Source organism: Pelecanus crispus, chromosome 1 (genome assembly GCF_030463565.1).
Source record: "Pelecanus crispus isolate bPelCri1 chromosome 1, bPelCri1.pri, whole genome shotgun sequence".
NCBI lineage: Eukaryota > Metazoa > Chordata > Aves > Pelecaniformes > Pelecanidae > Pelecanus > Pelecanus crispus.
The window spans coordinates 166,359,898-166,385,336 of NC_134643.1; the positions used below are offsets into that span (position 1 = coordinate 166,359,898).

At 60.8% G+C, this 25,439-nt stretch overlaps 2 protein-coding genes across 6 annotated transcripts; one reads left to right on the top strand and one right to left on the bottom strand.

Moving 5' to 3' along the window:
* Nucleotides 1-2,816: 2,816 nt before the first annotated feature.
* ZIC2 (Zic family zinc finger 2) lies at nt 2,817-6,274 on the bottom strand. 5 transcript variants are annotated; one of them, XM_075720094.1, is made up of 4 exons: nt 5,269-6,274; nt 3,312-3,475; nt 2,956-3,101; nt 2,817-2,865 (listed from the first exon to the last, which is right to left on the bottom strand). In XM_075720094.1, the coding sequence occupies exons 1-4, from the start codon at nt 6,272-6,274 to the stop codon at nt 2,817-2,819; spliced, it is 1,365 nt and encodes a 454-aa protein (XP_075576209.1). The 5 variants fall into 5 exon arrangements, with proteins under 5 accessions (XP_075576209.1, XP_075576201.1, XP_075576193.1 ...); XM_075720086.1 differs by having other exon boundaries at nt 2,817-2,862; nt 2,950-3,101; XM_075720078.1 differs by having other exon boundaries at nt 2,817-2,859; nt 2,947-3,101.
* Nucleotides 6,275-15,633: 9,359 nt separating this feature from the next.
* ZIC5 (Zic family zinc finger 5) lies at nt 15,634-23,141 on the top strand. The gene is given in 7 exon segments (XM_075727329.1): nt 15,634-15,962; nt 15,964-16,058; nt 16,061-16,495; nt 16,498-16,531; nt 16,533-16,969; nt 22,626-22,710; nt 22,766-23,141. Coding segments are annotated over 7 exon segments (1,791 nt in total).
* The last annotated feature ends 2,298 nt before the right edge of the window (nt 23,142-25,439 follow it).

A 25,439-nucleotide genomic window follows, 5' to 3' on the forward strand; every position in this document is an offset into this window, starting at 1 on the left:
CTGCAAGCGGGGCCCCCCGTTCGGTTTTTCGTCTGCGGGGAGGCCGGCAGGACAAAGAGGGATCCTCGCAGCTTGCATTTCCCACGGATCTCTCCAAGGGGCAGGCGGCATATGCCAATGATTTTAATAAATATTTTTTTCGGCGTCATATTATTACCGAACATAAATTAGGTTTTAATAGCCGTTTGATTACCCGGGGAGCCTGCCGTGTGCGCGGGGACGGCGGCGCTGGGAGGGGCGCGGCCGCAGAGCAAGCTCCGTCTCCGCTCCGCATCCAAACTTCGCTGGCAGCGGCGGGACGGGGCGGGGGGGTGGGGTGGCTTTCCCTCCTTCCTCCCCTCCCCCTGGGTGCAGGGAACCCCCACCTCACCCCAGAAGCGATCAGGGCCCCGCGTACCCTCATCTCCCCCACACCGGCGCGGGACACCCCTATTGCCATTTGAACACGGGGGATAAAGCCCGAAAAAACCCCAACCCCGACGACTGGCCCGGAGGGGGGGTGGCGGTGGGGCCGGCCGGGCGTGAGGTGCGAAGGGCTCTCCCCGCCTGCCCAAGCTGCGGCTGAAGGCAGCGCAGCCACCGCAGGGCGCTCGGAGCCCGGCTGACAGCGCCGGGCGTATTTCGGTGGCTTGGCAAGGCCGAGGGGGTTTTCCACGATTTCCTCGGCTGCTCTCACACTCGCCTTAGGTGTCCCGGTGCGGCGGGGGGTGCCCGGGCAGCCGCTGCCGGCCGGGCCCCGACGGCGCCCGGGGAGCGCAGCGCCGGGCCAGCACCCCGGGAAAGGCACCGCTTTTCCGGCGGCTGTCCGTCCCTCGCTGCGCACGTCTGACAACCCAAACAGCTCCCAGGGCTAAAAAAAAAAAGAGAGAGAAAGAGAGAGAGAAGGGGGGAAAAAAGCTCGAAGGGAAACGTGAGCTCTCGGGCATCGCCACCTTCTCCTCTCCAGCGCTGGATGGAGGCTGCCGAAAATAGGGGGAGGCGCGGAAGGGCGCGATTTGGGGCTCAAAGCGGCGCTCAGCGCCTGGCCATTGCCCCTCCACCTTCGTCCCGCAGGGCCCCGCGCTGTCACGCCGCGGGCAGTGAGCTCCCCAGCCACACACGCACCGGGAGAAGCAGCGCAAGCCCGAGCAGGGCAGAAGGCGAGGGGAGCTGCGCTCTCCGCCGTGTAAAGCTCTTCCTAAAGGAGATCCTGCCTTGCGAGTCACTTGGGAAAGATGCAAACGCTCACCCTTGTCTTTCAGCCCAGAGGCTTCCCAAAATGTTTGGGGTTTTTTTCCTTTCTTTTTTTTTTTTTTTTTTTTTTTTCTCTGGAGGGGCAGCCCAGCTGGAAGAAATCCTCATGTTCCAGAAACCGGCGGATTTTTTAAAAGCATTTGTTTTGCAGCCGCCGCTCAGCCCCCCCTCACACGCCTTACAGCAGGTTTCAGAGAGCCCTTGGCATAAAAAGGAAACAGCTCGTGCAGTTTCAACACGTTTTATTATATTTCTGTATGCATTACTCTCAAAACATATCACAAGAAATGATGAAACCACTTAAACCTTCAAATAAAAAATCTGAAACAGTTTATGCTCACAATTGTACATATTTATAGTTAAGAAACATTCTTTATAAATACTGTTTCCTCTGTAGCAAGTTAATACCATAATTTAATTACAAATGGATAAATATGGTAACAGGTATTTACAGGAGGAAGGGTGTTATTACGGAAAAGCTAACGGCACGACGTTTATTTTTTCTCACAATCTTCCGAACAGGAACTAACAAATTGAACTTGCAAAAGCACTAAAACATCACATGTAAACCCAGCTAACAGAAAAAATACATTCACAAGCGTTGTTGTTCGTGTGTGTGTCTGTGAGTAACAGAATGGAGACTTTGGCACGGTATTTCTTCCCCAGTCTATAGTTGAAATGCAGTTTACAATCAAGTTGCCTCTTAAAAAGGAACACAATATTCAAGATATCACAATTACAAAAGAAACCATTTTTTTTTCTTCCACGTTACTTTTTTTTTTTTTTTAAAGGGGTGAACTAAAAAAAGGAGGAGAGCGGGGAGGCGGGGAGGGGGAGCGGGAGGAAAGAAAACAAGTCCATCACTTTCTCGGGGAGGGAGGAAGAGGGGGGAAAAAACGAAAGACGGAAAAAAAAAAAACCAAAACACGAAGAAGAAGGGGACCAATCCGCGGTTTACAAACGGGACGAACTCCTATACACCAAGAATCCAGGAAAACTTGGTTCCCCGCCTCGCCGGAGGAAGGAGAGGGCCGCTATGTACACAGTTCGTGGGGCGGGAGGGCGCTGGCTGCTCCGGGCGGGGAGGCGCGGGGGCCGGGGGAGTTTGAGTCTCTGATCTTTTGTCTGCAGGCTCCGGAGGGAGAGTTTCTTTCCGCCGGCTTGGGAAGCATTTTGCTGGGTGGTGCGCTGGTGGCGTTTGGGGTCGGTTTTTTCCCCCCCTCTCTCTCCCCTTTCCGTTCCTCTATTTATTTACTCGCTGTCTTACGTTTTTCAGCACGTACTTTCATAGATTTTTTTTTTTTTTTTAGGTTCAAAATGTTCTCAAAAAGACAAAAAAAAGGGAAAAATCCAACGACCAAAAATGAAAAAAAAAAAAAAAGACCCGAAGGCGGGAGGGGTGTGGGGACATAAAGGTCCCCCCGTCCCCATCCTGCTCGGCCGTCACTTCGCTGCCAGCGGGTGCGGCGGCGTCTCCCGGCGCATCTCCGGCGGGCTCGCTCCCTCCTTGCCGCCGCCGCCGCCGCCGCCGGGGCGGGGAGGGGAGGGCGCGGCGGGGCCGTGCAGAGCAGTCCGGCGGGGCCCTACACGTACCACTCGTTGAAGTTGGAGGAGAGGCCGCTGTGGCCGCCGCCGCCGCCGCTGCCGCCGCCGCCGCCGCCGCCGCCGCCGCCGCCGCCCCGGTGCACGGCGGACACGGCCGCCGCCGCCGCCGCCGCCGCCGCCGCCGCCGCCGCCGCCGCCGGGGAGAGGTTGCTGGTGCTCTGCGACTCGGCGCTGGGGGACACCAGCCCCGGGGGGGTGGAGGACTCGTAGCCGGAGCTGGCGGCCGGGGAGGACTCGGAGCCTTGCGGGGACGACTCGTGCACCTGGGGGGCAAAGGCAACACGGCCGGGTGGAGGGGGGACGGGGAGGCCGCCGCCGCCGCCCCCCGGGCGCGCCCCCCGCCGCCGGCCCGGCCCGCCGCCGCCGCCGCCGCCGCCCCCGGGCCCCGCGCCCGCCGCCCGCCGCCCCGACGGGGCGCCCGGTGCGGGGCGGCCGCCCTCCCGCCTCCCGCCGCCGGCTGCGGGGCCGGGTACCTTCATGTGCTTCCGCAGGGAGCTGGGGTGGGTGTAGGACTTGTCGCACATCTTGCACAGGTAGGGCTTGTCCGAGGTGTGGACGTGCATGTGCTTCTTGCGGTCGCTGCTGTTGGCGAAGCGCCGGTCGCAGCCTTCGAACTCGCACTGGAAGGGCTTCTCCCCTGCAAGAGAGCGGCGGGGGTCAGCGCGGCCGCCCCCGCTCAGCCCCGCGCCCCCGGCCTTCCCCCGCCTTTCCCGGCTCCTCTCTCGGCCCCCCGCTCCCGGCCGCCTCGCCCAGCCGCTTCCCAAAGCCAGGGGCCGGCTTCGCCCCCGGGCCCCGCAGGGCCGCGCCGCTGCCGCTTCGCCCCGCAGCGAAGCACTGCCCGGCCCCCGCCTGCTTCTCCTCCCAAAAGGACCCCCCCTCCCCGGGGGCACCCCGGCCCGCCATCCTGCCTGCGGCCCCTCTGGGGCGCTCGGTTTTATTTCGACCGGTGCCGGCTCCGAAAGAGATTGAAGAAGAAAGGCGATTAAAAAAAAAAATGATAAATTAGGGAAAGAGAGAGGGGGAGAAAAAAAAAAAAAAAGGCATCGAGCCGTTTCGCCTCGGTACCAAATCCGCTATCCTGTTAAACTGGAAACCATTACCGACAGATTTAAGGCCGGGCAGATTGTTTCGTGTATGGATATTCGAGATAAACGCACATCCGCTGGGAAAACTAAACGTCTGTAAAATACTCCATTTAATTTTCATAGGGATTCCTCTCGCCCGGCTGCCAGGACTCCCCAATGCCGGGGAGTAATTTGGAGGTGAGAACTCCACATCCCCCCCGCCTTTGAAGGGGGAAGCATTTAACATTAAATTCCATTAGCACCTAAATTGTTTCTTAAAGACATCCGCTCAGACACAATGACTTCAGTGCGGGCATCCCATGCAAACACATTTCTCAAATTTTAAACCTTGTTAAAGCTCGTCTCGCACCTCGCATCGGGCTTAGCACTTGAGAAAACAATAGGCCTCGGGATTTTTAGCCTTTCTCCGGGTAAATATTTAGAGTGGAAGTCGCTAAAATATTTGGCCGTCTTTTATGAAATAGTCTGGCACGGCTCGAGCCGGCAGGAGTAGTAAATGAATAATAGATGAGGCGGGAGGATGCGTTTATTTTTGTTACCCTTCGGCTCAGGCGATTTTCCATCGGGATAAGCCCGGGCTCCTTCACCCCTCTTCCACCTGATTTGGGTGGAAGTTTCCGACCTTCAAATCCTCTGTTCCCTATTACATAATTTAATAAACTGTTGCAAAAGCACCTTAAATCACCTCGAGTGAGACTTTAAAAACACTTTTTTTTTTTTTTTTTGAAATGAGAAAATTTTATTGCCTTGCTCACACCACTTAAATTTAATGGAAAGCATTCCCAGAAAGGGACGTTTTGCCTCTTCCTACTGGATTTTGGACTAATGACGGATTTTGCACGTATTTATATAGTTTCTCGGTATCCATACATGAAAGCCACACTCACAAGCGCTGAAGTTATATGCCAATACGTCGCGCATCGCAAATGTATAAGGCGTTTTATGTCTGTATGTATGTAGATAGATAGATGGATGGATGGATGTAAGCGTCTTCCCGTCTTTCAGCAGGACGGCAGAATTTAGTTCGCGCTGTATTTTGCGTTTCTGCGGAAAGACCCCGCCGAGCCTCGGCACGAATCTACATCGCTCACCCCGCAAATTAAAAGAAATCAGTAAAATCAGTTCGAAATCTTGGGGGGGGGGGAGGGGGAGGAGAGGAATGCTGGTGGGGAAGAAACCAAAACAAACGCAGCCGTGTGATGGAGCGGGAAAAAAATACTAAGCGGGATCCTTATTTTATCACTCCCATCGTTTTCTCTCTCCCTGTCCGAGTCTCTATCTGTTCCTACTTTTATCTACAGGCACGGGCAGAGGGGGAGAATCTGCCGAAAGAAACCCGAATTACCTGTGTGCGTCCTTTTGTGAATTTTGAGGTTTTCTGATCTGGCGAAAACTTTTCCGCAGCCGGGGAAGGGGCAGGGGAAGGGTTTCTCTCCCGTGTGCACTCGGATATGATTGACCAGTTTGTATTTCGCTTTGAAGGGCTTGCCTTCCCGGGGACACTCCTCCCAGTAGCAGACATGGTTGCTCTGCTCGGGTCCCCCAACGTGCTCCACCGAGACGTGGGTGACCAACTCGTGCATGGTGCTGAAAGTTTTATTGCAACTTTTTTTGGGGTTGTTCAGCTGCTCGGGGTCGATCCACTTGCAGATGAGCTCTTGCTTGATGCACTGCTGCCGCATGTAGCGGAAAAAGGCACCTGGGTGGTGGTGGTGGTGGTGGGCTGCCATGTTCATGCCCATATTCATATTCATGGGGCCGTACTGGTTGTGCAGCTGAGCCGCCGAGTAAGGGTCAGTCCTGGGGCTGGAGACCTGGCGGTACTGATCCGACCGGGCGAACACCTCCCCCGGCAAGCCCAGGCGCATCTGCCCGTTGAGGACGTTTTGGGAGGCGTGGGGGCCGTGCTGGTCGTGGATGCCCGGGAAGAGGAGGTGGCTCTGAGCGTCCGTGTGCGGGTGGTGCAGGCTGCCGGCCGCAGGGCCGAAGATGCCGTGCTGCCCGCCGGCCGGCGACGAGTCCCCGAAGCCGCGGCTGCGAAACAAGAAGTCCCGGGTGGAGTTGAAGGGCGCCCCGGAGTAGGAGCCGACGTGGGCGGCGTGGGGCCCCAGGGCGGCGGCGGGGTAGCCGGGCGCCTGCGAGGTGAACGCCGAGCTCTGCCCGGGGGAGAGGTCGTGGGCCCCGGCGTTGAGCTTGAAGGCGCCCATGTGCGCCGCCGCCGAGTCCACGAAGCTGTTCTGCGCCGCCAGGCTCAGCTCCCGGTCCTGCATCTCCGCCGCGGCCGAGTGGTGGTGCCGGGCGAAGGTGCCCACGCCGAGGGCCGGGAACTGCGGGCCGGCGTCCAGCAGCATGGTCCGCGCCGCTCCGGCAACGCCGCCGCCCCGCTACCGCCGCCGGGCTGCCGCCGCCCGCCCGCCCGGCCCGGCCCGGCCCGGCCCGGCCCGGCGCGGAGCCGCCGCCGCCGCCGCCGCCGCTGCTCCGCGCCGCTTCCCCCCGGCAGCCGCCGCGTCCCCCCGCCTCCGCCGCCGCCCGCACCGGCCCGCTGCCGCCGCCGCCGCCGCCGGAGCCGTATCCGGAGCCAGGCAGAGCAGAGTCCAAAGGCGAGCGGAGAACCAAAGTGTATTAAAGGAGCTGAGGCGGGGGCGGGCAGGGGAGGGGAGGGGGAGCAGGGGAGGGACGGGGCTGGGGACGGGGACGGGGGGGGGGGCAAGGCTCGCCTCGCCGTTCCCTGCGGCACACACGCACGCACACGCACACACACACACGCACACACGCACTCACACACGCCCCCCCCCCCCCCCCCGCCGCCGCCGGGATGTCAGCGCCGCCGACCCCCGCCCGGCCCCGCCGCCGCCGCTCCCCGCGTGGGCCGCGGCCCTCCCCGCCGCCCCGGGCCCCCCGCCGCCCCCCGGGCCCCTTCTCGCGTTTTATCCTCCGCCGGGCATTAGCCGTGTCTCTCTCACGGAGAAAAACTTGCAGCCGCGGGTTCCCACGGAGCGAAGGGACCCCGGGGAGGGGGGGTGCCCCGCGCCGCGCCGCCCCCGCCCGCCGCCGCGGAGGGGCGTGGGGAGGGGAGGGGGGGGGTGCCGGAGGCGGATTAAAAACAATAAGGGCGGCAGTGGGGGTGGGGAGGGGAGGCGGGGGGCGGGAAGGGGCCGCGGAGCGCCGGGGCCGGAGCGGCGCGGCCGGGGCGGCGGAGTTGCAGCCCCGCTCCGCCCGCGCCCTCGCTCCCTCTGGCTCCGCTGTTTATTTCGGTGGGCGCTGCTGAGGCGGCGGCTTTTTATTTTTCTCCCCCTCCCCTCGCTCCCCCCCCTTCTCCCTCCCTCCCCCCCTCCCTCCCCCGGCCCCTCTCCCTCTCCCCGCCCGCACTGCCGGCTCCTCTCCCGGCGCCGCCCCCGCTCCCCCGCCGCCCGCTCACTGGGCCCGGCCGCCCCGGCCATCCCGGCGGCCCCGCACACCGGCTAATGGCGGCGCCGCCGCCCCGCGCCCTGCCCGCCCCGCCGCCCCCGCCCGCCGCGGACCCACGGTGGCCGCCTTCAGCCCGGCGCCGCCGGCGGATTTTTTTTTTTTTTTTTTTTTTGGGGGGGAGGGGGGGGTGTCGTGTGTCCCCCCCCGCGTCCCCCGCGGCGAGGGGAAGGGGTGGCGTGGCGGGGGGAGAGGCGCGGCGAGCCACACGCACGGAAAATATCGATGTGCGCTTGGCCATGCGATCCTGCCTCGGGAGGCAAACAAACAAAGCGAGGGGCTTAAAACATAAACAGGGGGGTGGGGGGGCTGCCGCCTTCTTCTTCTTCTTTTTTTTTTTTTTTTTTTTTTTAGGTGGCGGCGGAGGGAGGGAGGATCTCGCCCATCCTTGCAGCCCCTTCCCCCTTTTTTCGGCTAAAGCAAATTAAACCGATAAAGGGAGCGAGGGGGGAATCCGATAAAAGTCACGCTGGCGGGGCGACGGCGGCTGGGGGGGGGGAGAAAAAAAAAAAAAAGAAAAAAGAAAACAGAAGAGGGAACGGTCGCCCTGGTTGTTTGGGCTTCCAAACCACTTGTGCGGGAGCAGAGGAGTGGATCTGCATGTGTTGTGAATGGGCACCCGAGAGCAGATGCTTCAGGAGTTTTCCTTGTCTCTTCCCCTTCTCGAAAACGAAACAAAACCAAAACCGACAAGGAAAAAAACCAACCCCAAAACCCACCCTGCCATTGTTATTTGGAAACCGGATTCTTACATGGCAAGAATAAAAAAAGCATACGGCCGAGCACACAGACACACACCCGCGCACACACACAGAGCAAACAAGTCCCCTTCCCCTCCCCCTCCAGTAAATACATGTCTGGCCCCTGCTTCGGTTTGTTTTGTAGTGGCTGAAAAATAATCATCTCGGGGCCAGCAGCTCACCGATAAATAAGGCTTTGGAAAAAATTAAAACCCGCCACATTTGTCGTCTTCGCCGTCCTGCGCTTAACCTTGCGCCTCGACCCCCGCCGGCTCTGGGCTTGGCGGAGAAGCAACCCAAAATATAGGGGGTTGGGTGGTTTGGTGGGGCTTTCTGAAATTGTCCCTGCGACATTCCTCCTGTGACTCCTCACGGCATTAAATCCCGCATCAGGCACAGGCACGCTTCAAACCTGGACCCAGCCTCCGAGCAGGGTTTTTGCAGCGACAGACGGACGGACGGAAGGAAGGAAGGAAGGAAGGGAGGGAGGGAGGGAGGGAAGGAGGAAGGGAAGAAGGAAAGAAGGGAAGAAGGGAAGAAGGAAGAAGGAAAAGGTACCACTGCCCACCAGCTAGAGTTGTTTAAACAAGGTTTTCCCCAGCACTGTCACTAAATAGTTAAAATATTCCCAAGCCTGTCCGAAAGTGGCTGAAATGTGCCAGTACCGGACATTAACTCTTTGAACAAGGCGAGGATTTAATTTGGGAAGAAGCGGGATTCCTTCTAATCCGAAATGGGCATTAGAAGATAAACTGAATATTAATGCCGAGCTACACCTCTGATGCCAACAGCCCTCTGCTCCTCACCACGCCGTCACTCGGTCCTGTCTTTGCAGGCAGGAGTGTCTGCTCCCCAGATATTGCCTTCCCAGGCTGCAGCTTGGGAGCATATGCTGTCCTTGTCCTGACCCCCCCCAGGCTCCCAGGGACAGACCGCGAACAAATTCTATTTTCCTTCCCTGAAAGGTTTCCGAAGCGGAGGTCTGAGAAGTGTCCTCCACCGCTGCTGGGGATTTCGAGAGCCCAAGTTGGGAGAGGAAAGCTTGGTCTCCTGCATCGTCTGCCTCCAGATTAGTGAAAAAATCATGCGGACAACTAGACCCTTGAATACACTTTTTTTTTTTTTTTTCCCCCGAATTTAAGAGAAATTACTACATCTGAGATAAGAAAGGGAACCAAAATGTCCAGAAAAACGCCCAGTTAATAATACTGGTGGGGTTTTTTGAGGAAAAAAAAAAGGCTAAATATTCATACAAATACCTACCTTCTGTTTTTTCACCTCGTTCTTCTTTCTTCCTTGTCTCTCTCCTTTCTTTTTCTTTCTTTCTTCTCTCTCTCCTTTCTCTTTCTTTCTTTCTTTCTTTTTTCTTTCTTTTTTCTTTCTTTCTTTCTTTCTTTCTTTCTTTCTTTCTTTCTTTCTTTCTCTCTTTCTCTCTTTCTCTCTTTCTCTCTTTCTCTCTTTCTCTCTCTTTCTCTCTTCCTCTTTCTTCCCTTTTAATCCCTTTCCTTCCTTCCTTCCTTCCTTCCTTCCTTCCTTCCTTCCTTCCTTCCTTCCTTCCTTCCTCCTTTCCTTCCTTCCTTCCTTCCTTCCTTCCTTCCTTCCTTCCTTCCTTCCTTCCTTCCTTCCTTCCTTCCTTCCTTCCTTCCTCCTTTCCTTCCTTCCTTCTTGGTTTCCTCCCTTCCTCCTTTCTCTTCTTTCTCTCCTCCCCTCCTTTCCTCCTTCCCTTTATTTTCCTTTCTCTCTTATTACTTTCTTCTCTTTCTTTATTCCTTTCTCTTTTTTATTCTTTTTCCTTTCCTTCTTTTCCTTCCTCCCCCGCCTCCCCTGCCTCCCCTGCCTCCCCTGCCTCCCCTGTCTTCCCTGCCCTTGCCCCACACTCTGCCGGCTCAGCGGCCCCGGCCCCGGCCCGCTTTTGGGGAGGGGGGGACGCGGTGAATTCCAGCCGGAGCCCCCGCGGGCTGGCCGCGCTCTGCTATTCTTTCAGGGCTCCAGCCCTGCTCTCTCCGCAGGAAACAGAGGAGCTGATCCAAGTTCAAAGTCACGTCGCCGTCCCTCCTAAGAAGTGCTTTATTTCCCTCCGAACCGCAAAACCCCTTTCCCCCATGTGACGGGGTAACAAGGGCAGGGAGCGGGGGGCGAGGGGGGGCAGAGGCACCGGCAGCCGGCCCCGCACTCGCCCGCCGGGCCACCGCCAGGAACGCAGCCTCCGGCTCACGGGCAGCTTTCGGGGGAGGAAAGCAAAAGCGCTCACCCAAAGTCGGTGCTAAACTGCTTTATTGAAAGAAGTTTTTCAACAGGTTTCTGGAGGTGCCAGACCTGCAGAGCGAACGCCAGCCTTCCCGGGAAAGCGTTCCCCCCTTCGTAAGTTTTCCGAATTTTCCTGCTCTGCTCTTATTCTTGCCGGCTGCTGATGCGGAGGGAGCTTGGGGTGGGGGGGGGGGGGGGGGAGGGACGAGCGAGAGCAATTTCTCGCTTCCCCTGGACTGCATATACCGCCCTGGCCCTCTAGCCCCTTTCCCCGGGAGGTGTCACCCCCCCGGGCCGGGGGTGTTGGGGAGGCTCCTCCGCCCCCCCACCCCCCGCCCCGCGTCCCCGGGCAGCCGAGGGGGGCTCTGCCCGCCGGAGGATGCGGCCGGCGGCAGCCTCGCCGGGGAAGGAGAGGCGGAAGGGCCGACCGAGGGGCAAGAGAGGGGTCTTTCCCCCCCAAATTCAGCCTTCGCTTCTCCCCGGAGTAACGGGCCGAGGTGCGGGGCGGGGAGGGGGCGTGCGGCCGGGCCGTAGCCTGGGAAGAAGAGGCCAATTGAGCGGAATCACTTGCACCGTTGTCTGTATCACAGACACTCATAAATTCAACAAGCTCATCAACAGGATATTAAGTTGCAGGTTACCTTTGATGGTGCCGATCCGAGGCACTTCTAGGCCGTTCGACCTATGACCCGTGAAGACCACATGTGTTGTGCTGTAGCCTCCCTCTGTAAAACACACTTCGGGACAAAAGTTCTTTGTCAGGCTCTACCGGCAGCGTAATGTAAAAGAAAAAAGGGGAAATAATGAAAATCTCAGCCAAAGCTGTAACTTTTAAATGCTTTTTTTTTTTTTTTTTTTTTAAAAAAAAAAAGAAACCGCTAGGCAGGGCGGGGGCAGCAGGAAGGAGCACCGCGCTTTCGTGCCATTAATATTTATTGTTCTCTCGGTTGCGCTTACATACATAAAACGAGAAGTTGCCGCGTAAAACCCCGCGCTGGGCGGCGATGCGGCGAGGCGGCGGGGGCGAGGAGCAGGGTGCCGGTGGTCGCCAGGACGGGACCCCCGGCCGAGGGGCAGCCGGTGCCGCCGCCCTGCCCAGCTGCCGCCGAGGGACGCGCAACGCCGCGTACTTTGCGCGCCCCGCGCTCGGCCCCGCTGCGCCCCTCATCCCGCGGCCGGCGCGGCGCCCCCAAAATGGGGTCTGCCCCAGCACCCGCCGCGTTGGGTGAGGTTCACCTTTTTCCTCCTGGAGATGCCCGCGTACGCGTTAGAGGCAGGGGAGAAGCTTCCCAATAAAGCGCGATGGACTTTGTAATACAATTTATGCTGTCATTCATAAATAACAATGCCATATGGTAACCATATTGCTTATACAAGTAAAGCCGTCAAAGTGTCACTATTTGATTTATCTCAACAGCTTCCTCCAACGGTGACGTTCAGCTGCAGAGAGAGGGGAAGGGGGGAGAGAGCGCGGAGCAAAATTTGGCCTGGGTTTCCTGAGGCCGCCTCTCCCTTTATCTCTTCCTCTCTCTGTATGCATAAATATAGATAGATATATATACACACACGTATATATATACACACAGGGACTGAAGGATGGAATTTTTTTGTCCCTCTTTTGTCCCTGTTTGAGCAAATCCCCGAAGGGGACGTGCGGGGATGGAGCCCGCTTTCCCTGGCGAGGCGCGCACTGCAAATGGCAGCTCCGAAACTTCAGCAGGCGCCCGCGAGTCCCCGTCCCAAACGCGCGGCGGGTCCCGGCCCCGGCAGCCCCGACGGCGGGCACGCTGCCGGCACCCTCTCGGGGCCGTGCCCCAGCCCTCGGGCTCCCACTTGGGTGCATGAGGCGACGAGAACCGGGCGTTTCGTGGGTGCAGGAGAAGTTTATTTTTAAGGGTATAAAATATCCATCCCCTGATCCCCTCCGGAAAGGAGGGGCAGGGAGCCTCGCCGCCAAATCGCCCATCTCTCTCCCCCCTTTCGAGCCCGTGGGCAGCCACGACCCCTCCCACCCCCCACCCCCGCTCCCTCCCGGGGTCCCGGCGCCTCCGTGCTATCCCCGCGACGGGACGGTGAGGGGGGGTGCCGGGGTTACCCCCCCCCCCCGCCGTTTCGGTCGCCGCGGGGCTGTGACTCGGGGCGCTCCCGCCTGCTGCTGGGCGAAGGCAGCGCCGGTCACGAGTGTTCGCGGGGGGAACCGCGCCACAGGCTCCCCCACGCCGCAAGGCAGCCCCACCAGCGAAGAGAGCCACCCGCGACGGCTCGGGCGCGGGGTAAGCTATTTCAGCAGGTTTGGGGAGATTTGGAGGTCTTGCCGAGGAAAGCGGCAACCGCGCTCACTTTCTAATGGTTCCCCAGAAGAATGTTTTACACGTTATAAAACATTGCTCCCCGCTCCCTAACTATCAATAAGACGTGCATTAAAGCCGATTGTTTGTAAATGGTGTTCATGATCATTAGCATACATTTACATAATGCAGCCTACAGCACAACATTTTCCAGCTAAACACCTCCTAAAGCCCGATAGCCCGAGCGCGGTTTCTAGAGGCACCTTTACCAAATAGATTTGAGGACTTCCAAGGCTTTCACCCCGCCTCTGCAGCCTCCCCCGGGGTCCCTTGGCGGCTTTGCCGGCGAGCGGGGCACGGCGGGAGGGCTCTGGCCGACCCCCGACGGGCGCTGGCGGGGGTTTTTTGGAGGGGGGAGGGAGGCACCGCCCGCCTTCCCCCCACCGCAGCCCCCCAGCGCTGCGGCAGCCTGGGCCTGAGCTGGGGTCGGTGAGTTAATGGGCTTTAAAATTCTTCACGGCCCTTTTTGGAGCTGGCACCGTCCAAAATTGTCCCGGCCCGGGCAGCCACCTTCGCTTCCCGGCGTCCTAAAAATGGGCGAATTTCCACGTGAGTCGCGGCCAACCCCTCCCTCCCCACAGTCGCGGGTCAGCCGCCTATTACCCAGCTATAAAATATTTTCTTTGTTTTATAGCCCCTCATAAAAAGAAATTGATCGGGGGGATATATTTGAATTAAGACATATTAAATCGATGACAGATACAGATCACGCTGCGTTTAACGCGAGCGGGACGGGGAGGCGTGCGCAAGGTGGCCGCGGCACTCTTCTTGAACCCCACGGCATCCCCCGTCAGACCGTCACACCGCGGGACCTCAGGATTTGGGGAGGGAGGAGGGCACTTTTTGGATGCACGTATAGGAAACAGACGTACAGAAATACGTGTGCAGGCGTACGGCTGGGTTGCGAGGAGTTGTTTTTTACTGTGCAATAAAACCAACGAGCAGCCCCTTTTAAAACCCGGGGATTTATTTATTCTCGTTCCTTGCCTTGCAGCATCACTGAGACCCCCGCCACGCCGGGAGAGCCGGGAGCACCGGTTCAGCTCCGGGGGGGCGTGGGGAGGGGGACAGGGGAACACCGTCCGGTCTCGCTCCCCCTTGGCGGGGCAGGAAGCCGGGGGTCCCAGCGGGGGCGGCTCCCGCCCTACAGCCCCTTCCCCCACTTTGGGCCAAATCCTGCGAGTTTTCCCCACGTGAGTAGCGGGGGGGAGGGGGGGGGGGGGGCTGGAGCCTGGCCCGGGAAATGCCGGGCGGGAGCGGGGCTTGCTCGGGGGGTGGCTCTGCAAAGGGCAGCGGCGGGGACACGCAGAGGTGCTTTGGTCAAGGGGGGATGAGGCGGCCGGGGAGGGCCGGGAGGGGTGCGGGGGGGGGGGTGTCCGCTGGCGTCCCCCGCCCCGTTTCCTCTCCCGGCGTGGCGGAGGAGCGTCCCTCGCTGCCCCGCAGGCAGGGAAGGACAGGCAGCCTGCCTGCACTTTCTAAGGAGCGCGGGAGCGCCAGGCATTCCCAGGGGGACCAGCAGCCGAAGGAAAGCGGATGACATATCAATACAGGCCACCCCTCCTCCCGCAGCCCCAGAGGAAAGTCACGGCAATGCTCTGTTCCCCCTTTTTGCTTGGCAGGGAAATCCCTGAGCCTGCCTTTTCGGCACCCCCAAACGGCAGCATCCTCCTTCGTGCGGAAGGGGCAGTCTCGGCGCTCCACAAAGGGCTTCACTTTGGAGGACCAACACACCCCGCACCCCAGGGATGGTCCCATCGCTCCCCCCGCCCGCCCCCCACCTCTGCGCCCCCACCCCAGGGGACCACCAACTTCTCCCTCCCTTTCCCGTCGAGGGCAGCAGCTCCTGGCAGACACCCCCCAGCCGGAGACTCCCCAATTTCCCAGCCCACCGCCCCCCTCCCTCCCCGGCTTCCCAAAGCTTCGAGGAGCGGGGGGCGGCTCTCCCGACGGGGCGCCCCGGGAAGGGGCTGCGGGGCACCTCGGGAGGAGGAAGCCGCCAAGGAGGCGGCAAGCGCAGGCCCCCAAAACTTCTCCCTGACACGGGCTGCTCCCCCGCCCCCCCCCCCCCCCCGGCCGGCTGCTCGCTCATTCACTTTCTAAAGGAATGGAATCCCCCCGCCTCCCGTCCCCCGCCGCCTTCTTTTTAGGAAAACGTTGGCTGCCTTCCCCTAGTGCTGCCTTCGATCGCCCGCCCTGGGCATGAGTACACACAGCCTCGCCTCGCGTGGGGGTGTGGGGGTGTGTGTGTGTGTGTGTGGGGGTGTTGCACCAGGGCGTGCTTTCCCGCCTTATCGATGAATGAATGGCGGACTTCCAAAAAAAAAAAAAAAAAAAAAGAGAAAATAAGTGAAAAGAGAAGGGAACCGAGCGCAGAGCCCGGCGGCAGCCCCGCGCGTGGGCTGCTCCGGGGGGAGGAAGAGAAATCCCCGCGGCCCCGCGAACGTGAACACGGCGGCGCAGCGCCTCCGAGCAGCGCGCCCCGTCCAGCGCCGGGGGAGCGGCCGCTGCCGCCCGCTGCTGCCCGCTGCCGGCGGGGTGCGGGGGGTTTGCGGGGGGTTTGCGTTGGGGGGGGGGGGGGTGGGCGGGTGTGCGCCCCGTCGGGCCCCGCGCGAAGTTTTGCAAGTGCAACTTCGGGGGGCGGCGCGGGGGGGGGTGGGGGGGGGTGGCGGGGCGGCGGGGGCGGATCCCCGCTGCGCCGGCGGCCTGAAAGGGAGCCAATCGCGCGGCCCCAGCCGCTGCCAATCATCGGGATCCGTCCAATCCCTCCGGCGCCCTGTCCGAGCCGTATTTCCCACCGCGCCGCCGAAGTGTGGTGAGGGCTCTGCCAATCGCGGGCGGCCAGAGCGGGGCCGGGGATGCGCGGAGTTAGGAGCGCAGACAAAAGAAGTTAAAGAGCCGCTTAATATATACATGTTTTTGAAGGCGGGTAGAGGGAAAAAAATAACAACAGCGAGCGTAGATGGGCTTGGCTGTGTCGTTATGGAGCCCCCTTTGAGCAAGAGGAACCCGACACTGAGATTAGCGGATTTGGCAGCGGCTCAGCCCCATCCTCACCAGAACATGACAGGCTTCCCGGGGCTGGGGAACCACCACGTCCACCCCCACCACGCCGCCCACCTCCACCCGGGGGACGCGGGCGGCGACCCCGGCGGTGCCCTCACGCCGCTGGGACCCGAGCACATGGCGCAGCCCGCCGCCCTCAAGCTCACGCCCGAGGCGCTCACCGCCGCCGCCGCCGCCTTCGCCGCGCCCGCCGCCACCGCCGCCGCCGCCGCCGCCGCCGCCGCCGCCGCCGCCACCACCGCCGCCGCCTACGCGCCGCCCGCCGCCGCCCTCCCGGGCAACCCCTCGGGGGGGGCGGCGGGCCGGGACTTCCCGCTGCGGCGGGAGCTGCCCACCGCCGCCGCCGCCGCCGCCTCGCACGGGGCGCTGGGCGAGCAGCAGCCGCCCGCCGGCTCCCCCCACCTCCCGCACCCGCCGCCCCACGGCGTCTTCATCTCGGCCGCCGGCACCTACGGCGCGGCCGACGGGGCGCACGCCGCCTTCCCGCCGCCGCCGGCCGGCGAGCAGGGCGCGCCCGCCGCTCGCCAGCCGCCGCTCAACGGGCAGATGCGCCTGGGGCTGGCGGCCGCCGCCGGCGAGCTCTACGGGCGCGCCGAGGCTCACTACGGGGCCGCCGCCGCCGCCTCCTCCTCCTCCTCGGCGCTGCAAGGCTACGGCTCCGTCAGCCTCAACCTGGCGGCGGCGGCGGCGGCGGCGGCGGCCGGCCACGGGCACCCGCACCACCCCCATCCCCACCACCACCACCACCACCACCACCACCACCATGCCCACGTCGGGGCGGCGGCGGCGGCGGCGGCCGGGGCCTTCCTGCGGTACATGCGGCAGCCCATCAAGCAAGAGCTGATCTGCAAGTGGATCGACCGGGAGCCGCCGCCTCCTCCTCCTCCTCCGCCGCCGCCGCCGCCGCCGGGCGGTAGGAAGCCTTGCTCCAAAACTTTCAGCACGATGCAGGAGCTGGTGAGCCATGTCACCGTGGAGCACGTCGGCGGGCCCGAGCAGAGCAGCCACGTGTGCTACTGGGAGGAGTGTCCCCGCGAAGGCAAGCCCTTCAAAGCGAAATACAAACTCATCAACCACATCCGAGTGCACACGGGAGAGAAGCCCTTCCCCTGCCCCTTCCCCGGCTGCGGGAAGGTCTTCGCCCGCTCCGAAAACCTCAAGATCCACAAGCGGACTCATACAGGTAGGTGCCCCCCCACCGTCTCCAACCCCCCCCCCCCCCCCCCCCGCCTCTCTAAGGGTTTTCTTCCTTTTCCTTCCTTTCTTTTTTTTTTTTTTTTCCTTCCCCCCCTTCCCCCTCTTTTCCTCCTCTCCTACGCACCGCCGGACATGTGACTTTTTCATGAATAAGTAATTCGGCAGCACACGGGCCACGCACACACAGCCACGCACCCGGCCCCTTCTGCCCTGCACACACGTCTGTGTCCGGCCCCCCCACCCCACCCCCACGCACCTTTGGGCAGCTCCCTCCCCACCCCCTCCCGCCACCCACCTCCCCACACCCCGGCACCAGCGGATAAATACACCGATTAATAAATAACGCCGAGCCCGGGGGCAGATGAACAGCAGCCCCTGCGGAAGAGCGAGGAGAGGATGAGCGCCCGCCCGGCCCGGCCTCCGCCGCCCCAGCCCGGGGCAGCCCGGGGGGGGCTCACCCCACGGCTGGGGGGAGCTGCTCGCCGCCCCCCACCCCCCCGAAAGAAGGACGGCGGTTCTGCTTTTCCTGCCGGCTCTGCCGGTGGGGACGCAGCCGGGCGAGGGGCGCTTGGCCCGGCGGAGATGGGGCTGCGGGGGCTCTTGGGGGCGCAGTTCCCCTGCGCTGCGCTGCGGGCGGCGCCGGCGCTCGGGGCTGCCGGGGCTACCGGGGCTGCCGGGGCTGCCGGGGCTACCGGGGCTGCCGGGGCTGCCGGGGCTGCCGGGGCTACGGATACTGCCTGCGCTCGGGGCTGCCGGGGCTACCAGGGCTGCCGAGGCTACTGGGGCTACCGGGGCTACCAGGGCTGCCGGAGCTATCTGGGCTACCGATACTGCCGGGGCTACCGGGACTGCCGGGGCTGCCGGGACTGCCGGGGCTACCGTGGCTGCCGGGGCTACCGGGGCAACCGCGCTGCCCCCGCCACCGGAGCTGCCCCTGCGACCAGCGCTGCCGGGGCTACCCCCGCAGCCGCTTGTGCCCCCCTGCCCGGGCTAGCGATACTACCGGGATTACCGGCGCCGCCGCTGCTACCGGGACAGCCGGTGCTGGCGGGGCTGCCCCCGCCGCCGGGGCTACCGGTGCTGCCCGCGTTTGCTCCCGCCTCCGGCGGTGCCCGCGGAGCCGGGGAGGAGGGCGCAGGGAGGGGGAAGGCGCTGGCCGGGGGACGCTCCCCTCTCTTTGTGGATCTGAGGAGGAAACTTCCAAGCAGCCCGGGCTGCCCGGCGGGGCTTGGCGGAGCGGGAGCTGCGGGAGGAGGGAGCAGCACCCCCGGGGGGTGCCCGGGGGGCAGGCTGGGCCCGCTGCGGGGCTCCCGGAGGGGCTCGGGGTTACGGGGTGTGTTTGAGCCTTTCAGTCTTTTTTTCCTTCTTTTCTTTTCTTTTCTTTTTTTTTTTTTTCCTCCCCTTTCTCCTTCCTTTCTCGCCACCCCCGAAATACGCATTTCGCTCAGGGTGTAAAAACTCCGCCGAAAACGAACGAAGCCGGGATTTATAGTGGTAGACAAATATTATTCCTCGGAGGACACTTAAGGAAGTGGAGTTGCCGTAATTGCTTTCTTGATTTATTGTGGGCTGCTCGGGAAGAGAAAAGCGGCGGCCGTGCAACGTGTTGTTCCGATGTAAAACCAAATGGCCCATGGCAGAAAGGATTATAGATTTTTATCTCCAGACTATGTCAGGCATGAGCCCGTATGGAGCTGCGGAGACCTGAGGATGCCCAGCTCTCTGCGCCCAGAGCCGGGCGGGGGGAGATGTCTCCTGCCGGGGGGGGGCTGACACTTTTTTTGGGGGGGTGGTGTGGTGTGTTAATGGCACCGCGGAATGGGTTAAATGCTGGAGGCCCGTGTTTTTGTTATCTAGCTGTCCCCATCTGTCTTGATTTGGAAAACAAAACTTCACCGCGGACCTTTCTGGGCTCCTCAACTCCTTCCCGGGCTCTTCAACTCCCTCCCCATCCCAGCTCCAAGGAGGGGAAAGGAACGAGTCCGGGGGAGGCTTGGGGCGGGGGAGCAGAGGGATTCAGCGGGACAAGGACCCCCCCCCAAAATAACCTAAATATGTATCGGGCACAGTTTGCAGCTCTGAGCTGTGGTCGAGCGCTGCCCCGAGGCCCTGCGTGGGACATGGCCCCTTGCAAAGGAAATTTGGAGAAGTTTGCAGCCGGGGGCTACCCGCTGCTCCCCGGGGGCTGTGCACCCCGAGAGGGGCCGGGGGAGAGGGGGACCAAGAGGGTCCCGCACGCGTGAGCCCACGGGGAAAGCCTGTCTCCACGCAGAAGGGGCCATTGCAACAAACCAGCCCTCGGGGCTCGGGGTGGGGGGCAACAACCCCCTCGAATGACAGCTCGGTCCACGGGAGGGTGAAGGGGACGTGACTCTTTCCCCACACACAGCCCTCGGGTGGACGAGGGATCCCAAACCTTCTGCCCGTCCCCATCAGATTAATTACTGTAATTTTGCCGCCTCAGCTTTAATTTAGTCATGTGCAGCCTGGGAGCAGGTGAGATTTACAAACTCTTCGTTTATTATGGGTATTTTGGGGGGGAGGGAGGGAATAACAACACGGTAATTGTATCATTAGGGGATTTTGCGCGTTTCTGATAATCCTGCAGGAAGAAGAGTATGTCGGTAATTCAGGAGGCGTTTGCTTGCTTGGGTTTTTTCCCCCTTTTCCTCGAAAGCATCACCCTAGGAGCTGCACGCCGCGCCCTGCGCCTCACCTTATTTTGGGGACAAATCGCTGTCCCCACCCCTGGCGGGGGCTGCATCCTAACGGGGACCCCTCGTCCCGCAAAATCGCTGCCCCCTCGCCGAGGACCGTGCTCAGGGTCGCCAGGCTTTCCCTCAACGATTCCTACCACCCCTCACAAAAAAAAAAAAAGGGGGGGGAGGGTGACACCAAAGCCCCCTCCGTGCCCCCCCGCTGCCGCCGGGAGGAGTCAGGGGACGGCACCCGGCATCTCGCCCCCTTCCTTGGGTTGAAACCACCTACAAATGGTTAAACTCTGACGTGATGCCCTCGTCAGCGTGCCAGGGACGCTCTGGGACCTTCCCTGCTCCTGGATTTGTGTGGAATTGGACCGTCGCGATCCGGAGGCTGGCGAGGAGGAGATATCGGGGGGCTGTGCACCCCTGGAGGGGCCGGGGGAGAGGGGGACCCCTCTCCCCCGGCCCCTCCAGGGGTGCACAGCCCCCCGGGAGAGTGCCCACGCGTGAGCCCACGGGGAAAAGCACTTCGCCATGGGGAGACGCGGTTTGGGCAGCAGCTCGGTGCCCGCTGCAGCCCGGGGGGGCTCCGAGCATCTCTCGGGGGGGGGGGGGGCTGCCCTTGGGGCTCTGCGGGCCACCGCCAGCAGCGGGTCATGTGAGCCTTCATCCTTGGGGTAATACAGATATAAACCGGCCAAATCTTTAATAATTGGCTTTATTTCTCCAGGAAAAAAAACCCAAAACAACCCAAAACCAAAACAACCCAACAAAAAAACCCCAAACCAAACAAACCACAAACTCAAAAAACCCCACCAAAAACCGAGGTGACTCGAGATTTGTCTCGGTGGGAGTGGGAGCGTGCAGGGGCTTCCGTGCACGTGAAAACTCCGCTTAAAACCCACAAGATACATTTTCTTACCATCCTTTTTTTTTTTTTTTTAAGGATAAGCTTGCTCTTTCTAGTGCTACCACTTCGCTGGTAGGTGAGGAGATTTTAATTGAAAAAGTTGACGCGTAAATAGGCTGCGGAGGTACATGTTTCTATAGTAACAGCCGAGAAATAGCTGTTTTTTAAAAAATAAAAAATCGTTTTCTTTTTTCCATTATTATTCTGCTAAATCTGATACGGTTTTGCAAACGGAAGGAGCAGTAAAAATCGCCGGGTGAAAATTAGAAAACGTCCACCGAGAGAGCTGCTGGGTTGTTATGTTTGAGCGCTCAGAGCAAAACGGATCTGAAAATACGCATCAGCCATGCCTGAACCGACAGGGTTTTTAACTCCAGAGTCGCAATAGTCGCGACAAGGATTATCAGTGGAGGTCTGTCTGCGCCGGGCTCACGTGTAGCGCGGCAAGGAAAGAAAAAGTTGCTGTAAGAAACTCCAGTCCGTGCGGAGTACAGGGATCCGGCACATTTTTTCCCCTGGTCTCTCAGCAATAGGCATTTACTCAACCCTATTCGGGAACTATGGGGAAGGGTCGGTCCGGGGCAGGGCTATATGTACCAGAACATATATGTCCCAGGGTATGGCATGTCAGGAGCGGGGCGGGGGTTGGGGGGGGGGGGCTGAGGTGAAAGGTACGCCAGGCAAACCCGCCCCGGGCTGATTTTCACAACCCCTTTAACTGTTAAACAACGCGTAAAGCTCTTAAAATAGATGGGCCGGTGATTTTTAGCCCCAAATTAGCCTGAGGTAACCAGCTGCGGCAACAGCAGCCCGCTGCTGTCACCACCAGCGCCCGGCGGCTGTCCCCAGCCTGCAGCTTCCCGGTGAGGGCTGCTGGGTGCTCCCTCTTTCCATGGGGATGCTTAAACAGGTGTTACATTTATTTCCCCCAGCCTAATTATTCCCCCAGCGTAGTGCCCCATTGGGAACGGATTAGGCAGGAGATGTGCCAGGCGAGCCAGGCTGCCGGCGACCGGCAGCCCTCGCAGGCGAAGGCATTGAGAGGTTTTGTTTGGGCTCGGTCATTAGGGCGGTAATGAAGGCTCCTCGTGTGCGAGGGGAGCGGCGCGGGGGGCAAACAAGGCAGGGCCCGGCCGCCGCCAGCCTGGGGCTCCGGGTGTGGGGGCCGCCGGCACGGTTTGCAAAATACGGAGCGGGGAGGGTGGGGTGGAGGGCGGGGGTGGGGGTGGGGGTGTGTGTGTGTGGAATCGGAAGCCTCGGCCGTGGCGGGGAGCGGGGAGAGGGAAGGAGAAAAGAGGGACGGGGAGGTTTTGCCCTGCTGCTCGCCCCCGGGGGCCGCGCTGCGGAGGGGCTGCGCCGGGCGCCGCGGGCAGCGTGCGGGCAGCGTGCGGGCAGGGTGCGGGCAGGGTGCGGGCAGGGTGCGGGCAGGGTGCGGGCAGCGTGCGGGCAGGGTGCGGGCAGGGTGCAGGCAGCGTGCGGGCAGGGTGCGGGCAGGGTGCGGGCAGGGTGCAGGCAGCGTGCGGGCAGGGTGCGGGCAGGGTGCAGGCAGGGTGCAGGCAGGGTGCGGGCAGGGTGCGGGCAGGGTGCGGGCAGGGTGCGGGCAGGGTGCGGGCAGGGTGCAGGCAGGGTGCGGGCAGGGTGCGGGCAGGGTGCAGGCAGCGTGCGGGCAGGGTGCGGGCAGGGTGCGGGCAGGGTGCAGGCAGCGTGCGGGCAGGGTGCGGGCAGGGTGCAGGCAGGGTGCGGGCAGGGTGCGGGCAGCGTGCGGGCAGGGTGCGGGCAGGGTGCGGGCAGGGTGCAGGCAGGGTGCGGGCAGGGTGCGGGCAGGGTGCGGGCAGGGTGCAGGCAGCGTGCGGGCAGGGTGCGGGCAGGGTGCAGGCAGGGTGCAGGCAGGGTGCGGGCAGGGTGCAGGCAGGGTGCGGGCAGGGTGCGGGCAGGGTGCGGGCAGGGTGCGGGCAGCGTGCGGGCAGCAGGGTGCGGGCAGCGCCGTGCCCCCGCCCGCCGGTAACGCTGCCGTTGCTGTGTCCCGGCAGGGGAGAAGCCCTTCAAGTGCGAGTTCGACGGCTGCGAGAGGAAGTTCGCCAACAGCAGCGACCGCAAGAAGCACTCCCACGTCCACACCTCCGACAAGCCCTACTACTGCAAGATCCGCGGCTGCGACAAGTCCTACACCCACCTCCGACAAGCCCTACTACTGCAAGATCCGCGGCTGCGACAAGTCCTACACCCACCCCAGCTCCCTGCGGAAGCACATGAAGATCCACTGCAAGTCGCCGCCGCCCTCCCCGCCGCCCGGCTGCCAGGGCTACGCGGCGGCGGGGCCCCCCGACGGCCCGCTGCCCCCCGAGGCCGACCCGGCCGCCGAGCCGCCCCGCGGCCGCGCCGCCGCCGCCCTCTCCCCGCCGGTCACCAACCTCAGCGAGTGGTACGTCTGCCAGGCCGGGGGGGCTGCCCGCCGGCCCCGCACCCCCGCCTCCAGCCGCGACGCCTCCCCGGCCTCCGAGGGGGACGAGCCCCACAGGACCTCGGGGGGCAGAACGGCGCCCTAGGGCCGGGCCGGGCCGTGCCCAGCCGAGCCGAGCCGTGCCCAGGCGAGCCCAGCCGTGCCCAGGCGAGCCCAGCCGTGCCGCCGGCGGTCCCGGCCCCGCCGCGCTGGTCCCGGCTGCAGCGGCAGCCGCCTGGCACGGGGGGCTGGCGTGGAAGTGCCATCAGGTTTGACTCACGCTATTTATTCCGTGTACGAAACCCTATGGTGTTTGTACGGTAACTAATTTAATTAAAGAGACTCGGACCTTTTTTTTCTTTTTTTCTTTTCTTTTTTTTTTTTTTCCCTCCCCCCCTTTCCCCTCCCCTTCTTTTTTTCTTTTGGTAAGAAAAAGCATTAATAACGCCACGCTGGGCCATCTCAGCCACCCAAGCCGCACGCCTGCGCGGGGGGACGGTGCCAGGGGAGATGCCCGGCTCCCACCCTGGCCGTGCCGGGCAGAGGGAGAGCCGGGGGAGGGCTGCGGGCTGGCAGGGCCCCGCCGTTCCCTGGGGCGGCTCGTCAAATACTCTAGCTGCCACCCCAACACCTCCTCTTCAGCCTGGGTAGAGCCCCAGGTTTGCGGCGGCCTCCTGACTGTAACGCAGCACCTGCTGAAGCTCCAGCCGGTCGAGGACAAGGTGACGCATCCTTTAAAATAAAATGAAATAAATGCATTTTTCCCCCCTCCCCTCTTGCAGTTCAGCTCCTTTGTAATTGTTGGTTTCTCTCCCGAGTCGTGGGGTCCCACCCGCACCCGGCATTTTCTCTCCGGCCCTCTTTCTTTCTCCCTTAGCCATATCCATGTGAAAACGATTTAGGGAAGGAAAGACAAAAGATGCAGCACTCCCTCACCGCTCCTCCACGGTTTGTACGTGTACGGATCCTAAAACGTAGCCGGAGAATAAAAGAAACCCGCTGCTATTTGACAACTGCGATACTGTGATACATTTTGGTTTTTAAAAAAACAAAAACAAAAACAAAAACAAAAACAAAAACAAAACAACCCAACAAACCCACACGAAAACTGACCGCGATTTTCCCTTTTCTCGGGGCCGGTATTACTCTCTTTTTCTTTTCTTTTTTTTTTTTTTTTTTTTAAAAGTTTGTCTCGCAGAGGAAGACTTTCCTTCTAGCTCCCTCCTGCCCCGTGTGCAGCCAGTTTGTGGCTGGGGGGGGAGCAGCTCCCCTGTCCCAGCGAGCGCCGGAGGGGAGGGGGCCGCAGGGATGGGGGGGATTATTTTTTATTATTGTTATTTTTAAATATATATATATATATATATAATTAGGTTTATTTCCTCTCTCCAGCCGAGCCGGTGCCTGTGCGCACTCTTGCTTTTCACCGTCCCCCCGCGGTGGCCGGGCAGAGTCACCTGGGGGGGACACACACACCAGAGCTGCTGGGAAAGAAACGGGGGGTGGGCGAGCGGGCTGGGGTCGGGGTGCCCACCCCCCCACCCCCAGCGGCCCAGCCCAGCCCAGCCCGTCCATCAGGAGCGGGGCGCAAATAAACTAAAGAGCACTAATTCCTCCTCAGAGACCCCGAGAGGAGAAGCGGCAGCCTCCCTCCCCTCCCCCAGGGCTTGTGGAAATGTGTTTTGTGTGCCGTGAATGGTGGATGTCGTCTTGTCATTGTTAATAACGTGTATGTGAACGCGATTATTTTGTACAGTCGAATTAATTTATTTTCTGACATCATCTTTTTTTTTTCTTTTTCCTTTTTTTTTTTTTTTTTTTTTTTTTTGTGTGTTTTCCTCCCTGGAAGAGTACAGAGCACACCAAAGAATTCTCTTATTAATTTTGGTGATAGATTGTTGTTTATGATACTGTGGTTTGTACAAAAAAAAAATCATTATATTTTTCAGCTTACTTGAATGAACGATGTAATGTGAAACAGACTCTTCCTGCATGTCCTCCGTGCGGTGTGTTGGTGCTGATATATATATATCTATAGTTCATAGAGATATTATATTATTAGTACAGTGCATGGTGCTGTCACTCTGGAAGCCTTTAAACGTTGTCTTCGTATTGTGTTGGATCTAAAGAAGCAGGCGTTACTTTAAAAACGAACAGAAAACTTGAATAGAAAATAATTTTTTTAAAGTTCGTTCGATTTCCTTTTTATTCGTTTTTCAAAGCCCATTTGAATAAGTAGAAAATAATAAAGTAAGGTACGGACTTTTTAAAGAATAATTTATGTAATGTAATCTTATTAGAGATATTTTGGTGCTGATTTATAAACGAACTTTTTAATTTATGCATTTTTTTCAACAACAGATTGCACTATACATTACTACATGGCAGGGTTTATAAACTATGGCTC

Excerpts from the sequence above, each read along its gene's own strand:
- ZIC2 (XM_075720067.1), bottom strand. The coding sequence starts at position 6,274 with ATGCTGCTGGACGCCGGCCCGCAGTTCCCGGCCCTCGGCGTGGGCACC. Across the intron at positions 3,476-5,268 it reads TCACAAAAGGACGCACACAG|GGGAGAAGCCCTTCCAGTGC; the intron begins GTAATTCGGGTT and ends GCTCTCTTGCAG. Across the intron at positions 3,102-3,311 it reads CCCTGCGGAAGCACATGAAG|GTGCACGAGTCGTCCCCGCA; the intron begins GTACCCGGCCCC and ends TTTGCCCCCCAG.